Source organism: Plasmodium relictum (assembly GCF_900005765.1).
Source record: "Plasmodium relictum strain SGS1 genome assembly, contig: PRELSG_00_v1_29, whole genome shotgun sequence".
Lineage (NCBI taxonomy): Eukaryota > Apicomplexa > Aconoidasida > Haemosporida > Plasmodiidae > Plasmodium > Plasmodium relictum.
In genome coordinates this window covers 1-8,843 of record NW_021628497.1, presented here as the reverse complement: position 1 = coordinate 8,843, position 8,843 = coordinate 1, and the positions used below count along the sequence as shown (strand labels likewise).

The window sequence follows — 8,843 nt, the reverse complement described above, 5'->3', positions numbered from 1 at the left end:
CCTAAACCTAAAACCTGAACCCTAAACCCTGAACCCTGAACCCTAAACCCTGAACCCTGAACCCTAAACCTAAACCTGAACCCTGAACCCTGAACCCTAAACCCTGAAAACAAAATACATTAACATACTAATAGCTCATAAATCTATATCTTTATTTATTACTCAATAACATTAATACTATTGTAATAACTTTAGATAAATAATACAAAATATAATACTTCTAATCTATACTTTTAACTAAAACAAACATATTTTTCAAGTTTGAATAACTTTGTTAAATACATGTTATTTACAAATAAAATTAACTTTTTACAATATAAAACTTAAATTTTAAGAAAAAAAAAAATTCAACAAAAAATTTTAAATTTAATGTATACTATCCATATATTTCTAAAATGTCAAATTAGAAAAAATATATAAACATAAAAGTTTGTTTGTATTACATTTTAATAAAGAATATGTATTATTATTTATTTGTATACATATACATAAAGAAATAAGCAACATAAAACATATATGAAACAGCATTTTATAATATCAAACTATTTGTATTTACCATTACATTAATTTTCATGACTTAGTTAATAAAAAATTGTTATTAACCTCTTGTAAAAATAAGATAAGCTACCAGTAAGGAAAATAGAAGTCAGTCATATGCTGACGCTAGTTAAAAAATATATATAAAGTTATTTTTTTTTTTTTGTTGTCATTGACGTTGGTTCAAATTAAACAGAGAATTAATTTTTAATTACATGAAAAACTTAGTATATGAAGAATTATAATGTTTATGTAATAGTCAATGTATATTTTTGAAATAAAAATAAATAAATTAGAGTTTAATTTCTATCATTTGTTATAAATTTAGTGTATGTGTTTTTAATTAAAAGAATATACTTATTCTTTGTAAACAAAAACTCATTTATAACAGTTTATCATATCTATTAAACAATTCAGTATAATTTAATTCAAACTAAGTAGTATGCACCATAAGAAATCATTGTGTATATAATAAAAACAAGTACATATATATTTGAAAACGCACATTTATCTATACATGCTCTTTATTGATTCGCTTGTTTAGTACTCTAGCAAATTCATTAAACTGACTATTAATAAATCATTACTCCACATTTCTAATATTAATATGTTAAATAATATTAAAAATGTTCTCCCTACTATTTCTTCATATACAATAAGATAATAGACTACCATGATACTTATAGTAACATTGAAAATTTATATATCTATATGTTTTCTAAATCCTATTTTTACTAAAAATGATAAAACAAATTTCATAAATTTTTATATTTTATGTGTTTTTTTCTCTAAATGACAATGCCCAATTTCAAGATACCTTCGAAATGTCTATCGATCTTATTAGATCATTTAATACTTCAAGAACCTTTGGATTTCTTAATCTATCTTTTTTATTCTTTGGTAATTTTGATATCTTTTTTAAATATATTATAATACTTTTATCATCATTTATAAATTCTGCACTTGGAATTCCTAATACTCCATCAAATAAAACATCATTAAAATCTAAAGTATTATTATTTTTACCTTCATAATCAAATATATATTTAAGCAGAATGTATGCATATCTTAAAAAAAAACCAAAATTTTTACTTAATTCCCCACGTAAATTAAGATATTCCTTAAGGAAAGAACTGGATAGAGTTAAAACACACATATGTAAATTAGGAGTTTTCTCCAGTCTATCAAAATCTGTATGTTCTCTTTTTTCTAATGAAAATACTCTAATATTTGAATATTCAGTCCACTTTTCCCATAATAAAGTTCTAAATTCAGGAGAGAAGAAACTTAATGAAGGAGAATTCATCAATTCACTTTTCATGCCTGAATACATTCCATTAATAATCATATATTTTTCATCATCGTCTCTTACCTTTACTCTTTCAAATATTCCACCACTCAAAGTATGTTTATCTACTGGTTTAATGTTATCATTTTGTTTTTGAGCCAATTTTCTTGAATGATATTCACTGAAATGCAGTTCCCTAGTTGCATTTCCTTGTGATTCATATAAATACTATAACAAAAATTAAAAATTATTTAAAAAAATAATTTGTAAACTAATCAATTTATAATATTTTTGTAAATTTCAAAAAAAAATAATTAATTCACGTATTTATATATATATATTACTTGAAGATATATATATATATATAAAATTATCGATACAATAATGAATTGGTATGACATGTGGCATTTGTAATTTCCGTCTTTAGATACATTATTAGAGTCTCTAAACAAATTATCCATGCGTTTATTTATGATTGCATTTCTTGAAATCAAAGCTGTCTCAGGAATTTTACAAGCTATCATATTATAAGACCTCATTTTCTATTATTGTATCTTAAAATTTCAAAAAAAAAACTTTTCTTAGATTAGTTTTTGTTTCTCTGATGTACAAGTTCCTTATAATTTATATTATTATTCTATTTTTACAAAATAATGATTATAAAATAAATGTATTTATAAAATTTTAAAGAAATAAAATATAATTTACTCAAAAAAAAAAACCTATTAGAAAAAGCTCTTAATTTAAATATTATTTATACTAAGAATATTATAAAATACTTACATAGTGATAAATCTAAAGTTCAATAACAAAACTAAAATATAAAATCTCTAATAATAAGCATAAATATTAAACTATATTTATGACTTTTACAAGAAAACATTAAATTCTAGAGTAAAATATGCTAAATTCCTTTAATTAATTTCTTATATTAGCATATATAAGTTGTTATTGAGGCATTTTTTATTTATTCTATTTTTTTTTTTTTGTAAAAAAAAAAATTACAATAAGACACAGAAATATAAAAGTATAAAACCGCTGATATTAGATCGCGTTGTCAAAAAAAGTAAAATATATATATATATATATATTTGCTGTTGATCCATTTTTATTGATGTGCAAATTATTTATTTTACATAATACAAGATGCACACGCATCCAACATATAATGATGTTTAATTTTAATTTTAAATATATTAAAAGACTAAAAATGCATGTAAAAAATAAAATCAAAATAACATTTCACAAATTTACATTTGATACAGTATCACTTACTTTTTCACTATTAATATAGTTCACAACCGATTTTCCCATTAGTTAAACATTATTCATTTAGGGGCATTCTTTTGCACACAACATTATTTGAATAATAATACTTCTATTTTATTTTCATTTCTACCCTATTAAGGAAAACATTAAGTTTTCAATACACTTTTTTTTACACAGTGATTTATTAATTAGATATTCAAAGATTTCGATAAAAATAATGAATATCCAAATTAATAAAGAGCAAGTTTTAGGACTCCTTTATAATTTTGTATTATAGATTCTATTTTTATAATACAAAATTAATTAAATCACTTTGAGAAAATAAAAGTCTATAAAAGTTAAATAAAATAAAAGAAATCCACTTGCTACCCTTTTTTTTTTCAATCTTTCCCCATAAAAATTTCATTCCCAACAAAAAAAAAATAATTAAAAAAATAAATAAAAAAATAAAGAAGAAGATATAATATAATCATAACCGAGATGTGTCAAAAAAAAATAGTTATGTGGCATATTAAGTTGGTCAAGGTTCTAGTAGCTTATTGCATAAAGTGTACTCCTAGATAAAGGAATAATTATTTAAGTTATAAATAATTGTTTAGTACTATGAAATTAACTATAAACATATATATAAGTTTAAAATAAACTTCAAACTATACAATAATTAAGGGAAATGAATTTATTCATTGAACAACTCTCCATCACCTAAACGAAGTAACTAGATTACTTCATTCCCCTGTTTTTTATTCCATTTTACAATATTGATTTATTAATTGGCCGTTTAATGACTTTGCTAGAGTATTAAACAAACAAATTAATAAAGAGCATTTATGACTGAGTAAAATTTTATTACGCTTTTAATAGCCTTATTAATTGTTATAAATGAGTTTTTAATTATAAAGAATTACTTATTCTTTTAATTAAAAAGTATATACAAACTATAACAATTAATAAAGTCAAATCTTTATATTATTCAATGTTATTTTTAAAATATAACATTGATTATACAAAAATTATTAATCTTATCTTTTTTTAATTTTTAAAAAGATATTTAAATTAATAATTAACAAAAAATTTTCTAAAAACGAAAAAACAAAAAAAACCCAAAAAAAAAAAAATTATTTTTTTTTTTTTTTTTTTAAAATATTTCCCAAAACAAAAATAAAACAAAAACAAAAAAAAATATCTATTTTTTTTTTTTTTTTTATTAGTGTTAGTACACAATTAGTTGGTACATACACATACACAAACTAGCTTAGTGTACTAGAATAATTATAATATTCTCTATTACTCAATCAGTGCATGGGTACTTGTAGATATACGTACAGTAACCTAGCATTTTGTATTGAAAAAGGCTAATAATAACCTTTATTAACCAATGCTATAGGTGCTGTTTTAGTACAAATAGATGAAAAAACTGGATTTAATAAATTTATTCATTTTACTTCTAGAAAGTTGAATGATGTACAAAGGAGATGGAGTGCTATAGAGAAAGAATTATTTGCTATAGTAATAGCATGTGAAACTTTTGACTATTATATAAAAGGATCTAAAACTTTAATCAAAACAGACTGTAAAGGTTTAACAGGATTAGAGTCAATTAACTCTGGGAAATTATATCAATGGAAATTAAGGTTATCTGAATTTAATTTAGTATTTGAGCATATTGATGGAGTTAAAAATAGTTTGGCTGATTGTATTACCAGGTCTGTAGAAGATAATATTGAAGATCCCAATTACATGGTACTGCAGTGCTATAAACCCTTTGAGGAAAATGAAGATTCACATGTTATACCATCAGTACAAGAAATAGCTGAAGCTGTTAAGATGGATAAAAAGGAAATACCAAGAGATGTGATATGGAAGGATGAATTCCCTGTACATTATAAAACAGGAAGATTATATATACCTGAGAAATATAGAGTTCACTTAATGTATTGATTTCACAATAGTAAATTTTCTGGACATTGTGGAGCTAATAAAACACTTAAAAAAGTTCAAAAAATTTTATGGTGCCCTAATATTAGTAGAGATATTGAAGAATATGTTACAAATTGCCTAGTTTGTCAAATAATGCGTAATAAAAAGTTTAAACCCGATTTAAGTCAATCGTTATCAAAACCGAATCTATTTGATATGCTTTCATTAGACATAGTAGGACCAAGAAAGTGGAAAGGAAAAGAATATTATATACAAGTAGCAATTCATCATTTCTCATGTTTTATGGTGACTACTATAACAGATAAGCTTCCTACTATTGTAGACGCCATTAGGATGTTAAAAGATAATTGGGTTCCTTATTTTGGTTGCCCTAAAAGTATACTTACTGATCGAGGTTCTATGTGCATGAGTCAGGAATTTCAAAATTATGTTTTTAATGAGTTACAAATAAAATTGTTTCACACTAGTGCTCATTATACACAAGGAAATGGTATAAATGAAAGTTCTAATAAAAGCCTAGATTATATACTTATAACTTTATATACAAAAGATGATGTATCTTTCGAAGATATAGTAAGAGATGCTATATTAATTTATAATAATACACCTCATGGTTCAATTGGTGAAACTCCATACTTTACTATGTTTGGAAGTGATTGTATATGCCCAGGTTTCTCTAGAATAATGCCTGAAACTTCATCAGAAGTAAGAATTATTCATTTAAAAGATCGTTGGAAAAAGATATATAAAGATTTAAATAAAATTGATGAAAAATCAAAAAGTATAAAAAGAGATATTAATGTAGGAGATATCATTTCATATGAACTGTCCGATTATGAAAGAAAACAATTAGAACACTACAGTGGAAATTATCAATATAAACCTTATTGGTCTTTTCCTTATAGGGTTACAAAGGTTAATGATAATGTATTACAAGCTATACCTATATATTATAGAGATAAAGAGATACAAATTCCTTTAGCAAAAGTTAAGTTGTTAAGTTATAAAACTAGAGAAAAACATGAGAATCAGCTAAAGAACTTAATACAGATTGTTGACAAGGATAAAAGAAAGTCCATACCTACTAGCTTGTTAGAACTTAAGAGTCATTTTGATATTTATGGAAAAAGTAATGTTATACCTGAGATAGTGGTTAAAGGAAAAAGTGGAAAGATATCTAAAGATATACAAAAAGGTTTGGATATTGTAAAGTGGGATAAAGAACAACAAAATAAAGTAACTACGTTACTTTATCTAGGTGGTGGAGAATTGATCAATGAATAAATTCATTGCCCTTAATTAATATGCATTTTAAATATTTAAAATTTAAATAATTATGTCTCTTTTAGGAAAATATTGTATGCTAAAAAAAAATTAAGCTATTAGAACCTTGGCTAGCTTAGTGCGTCTAATTATATTTTTTTTTTTAAGACACATCTCGGTTATAATTATATTATGTCTTTTTTTTTATTTTTTATTTTTTTTTTAAAAAAAAAAAATTATATATAATTTTTTTTAAAAATTTTTTTTTGATTTTTTTTTTGAGAAAAGAGAGAGATTTTTTTTTGGGAAAAGATTTTGAATGAAAAGTTAGCAAGTGGATTGCTTTTATTTTTTTTTGAACTTTTATAGATTTTAAAAATCTTAGTGATTTAATTAATTTTGTGTTATAAATAAAGTCTATAATACAAAATTATAAAGGAGTCCTAAAATTTGCTCTTTATTAACTTGGATATTCATTACTTTTATTCGAGTCTTTGAATATCCAATTAATAAATCAGAAATTAATAAATCACTACTTAAGATTTTCTATAAGTATGCACCCTGGTTAATACAAGATGTTATTAGCCTTTTATAATACATTAAGTTAGTTTACTAGCCGTATATGTACAAGTTAGCAATGTACTGATACTAGTTAAAAAAAAATAAAATATATAAAGTTATTATTTTTTGTTTTGTTTATTCTTATTATATATACATCTTTGTAATTAAAAAAAAAATTATTTTATATTTTTTTTGTTATCAGTTGACGTTTCTTCGAATTAAAAAGAGAATCAAATTTTTGTTACATAAAAAATATAATTAAAAAGTATGGTGTTTTCTGTTATGCTCATTGTATATTTTTGAAATAAGATTTAATGAATTAGAATTTTGAGTTTTGTTAATTGTTATAAATTGTATATGTGTTTTTAATTAAAATAATATGCTGATTCTTTGTAAATGGAAACTTATTTATAACAGTTTAACATGTCTATTAAAGATGCAGTATAATTTAATTAAAATTAGATATTATACATTATAAGAAACCATTATATACATAATAAAAACAAATATATATATATATTTAAAAACATATATTTATTTATACATGCTCTCTATTATTTTGTTTGTTTAATACTCTATAAAAGTTAATAAATAGGCAGTTAATAAACCAATACTCTTTATTAATTTGTTTGTTCAATACTCTAGCAATATATTTGAACGGGTAAATAATAAATCAAAATTCTAAGCATAAATTAAAAGAATAAAATTATAAAATTCACAAAAAGAGTGTGTATATATATATATATATATTATTTTTATATTTTAGTATAATTTTAAGTATTATATTGTAATTAAATGGTATATACAACTTTATAAGGATAATTTTTAAAGTTCTAGTAATATGTAAAGTACGTTTATCCATTCTATTATGTACTTTTATCTAAGATTCTTTCGTATATCAAAAGAGCTACAGTAAAAATAATACTTATAGCAACTAATAAAACAGATGTGTTATTTAAATTTGTGCTTTCTGTACTATATGCTGATATACATAATATACTTGAAATAAATGATAGTAAAATAATAATGAAAAAGATAATTAGTTGAGGATTACCTTTAGCAATATTTAAAATTCTTTCCTTAATATTTCTTCCTTCATTTTTATCTATTTTTTCTCTTCTGATTCCTTGTTCTACATTATCGCCCTTTCCTAAATTCTCTATCACACTATCATCTTGCTGCTCTTCACTATTTCTTTGTCTCACTCCTGATTGTTCATTTACTCTATCTTCACCTTCTGCTAGAGATCTTTCAGTTCCTAAATGTGACATGCTTTCTAAGTTACTTTTTCTCAAAAATTTGCAAGAGTCCAACTAAAATAAGATGGAAACATTTAGCATTAAAAAAAGGTTTATTTTTTTATATTAATGAAATTTTAATTTAGAAAAATAATAACAAAAATACTGAAATCTTTTTAGGAGTTATTATTATCTTACATTACAAGAGTATTGTAACATCACAATGAAAAGAACAAATATGATTAATTTTATAAAAGGATTTAATGAAATCTCTTTCTTTCCTTTATTGTACATTTTTAAAGTGGAAATATCTTCAGTGATAAAGCTTTTAATTACATGATTATTGTATCTAGGATATTTTTTGATGTTTGAGATAATATTATTTCTCCTGTTCATCATTTATTTTTTTTTAATTAAAATAAAATTTTTATGATAAAATTTATTTTTATTTTATTTTTTTTATTTATATAAATCAGTTTATATTGTCCCTTAAATATAAGAAATTATATTAATGACTTTAAAAAAATAAATAAAATAATTTTAAACTTAAAAATTGCATGTAAAAATAATAAATATTAATATATTCAAGAAACAAAAATTACCTTAAAGATATATTAACTTTTAATTTTAAATGTTTGCATAAATGCTATGTATTAATATTATTAAAATAGAATAGATTAATAAAATGATGAACATATTATATGTATTAAATATTTAGAGTTAACGACTAAGTATTTTTTTTATTATTT

The 8,843-nt window shown here is 22.2% G+C and overlaps 2 protein-coding genes across 2 annotated transcripts, besides 2 other annotated features; both read right to left on the bottom strand.

Annotated features, from left to right (window-relative positions):
- Positions 1-1,345: 1,345 nt before the first annotated feature.
- On the bottom strand, positions 1,346-2,364 carry PRELSG_0002300 (Plasmodium exported protein, unknown function; the record flags this gene model as incomplete). The annotated part of the gene is made up of 2 exons (XM_028680081.1): positions 1,346-2,053; positions 2,170-2,364. The coding sequence occupies 2 exons, from the start codon at positions 2,362-2,364 to the stop codon at positions 1,346-1,348; spliced, it is 903 nt and encodes a 300-aa protein (XP_028531100.1).
- A 907-nt stretch (positions 2,365-3,271) lies between these two features.
- Positions 3,272-3,853: a repeat region.
- A 617-nt stretch (positions 3,854-4,470) lies between these two features.
- Positions 4,471-6,812: a repeat region.
- A 910-nt stretch (positions 6,813-7,722) lies between these two features.
- On the bottom strand, positions 7,723-8,493 carry PRELSG_0002250 (Plasmodium exported protein, unknown function; the record flags this gene model as incomplete). The annotated part of the gene is made up of 2 exons (XM_028680070.1): positions 7,723-8,169; positions 8,293-8,493. 2 exons carry the CDS (start codon positions 8,491-8,493, stop codon positions 7,723-7,725), a joined length of 648 nt encoding a protein of 215 aa, XP_028531099.1.
- Positions 8,494-8,843: the final 350 nt, after the last annotated feature.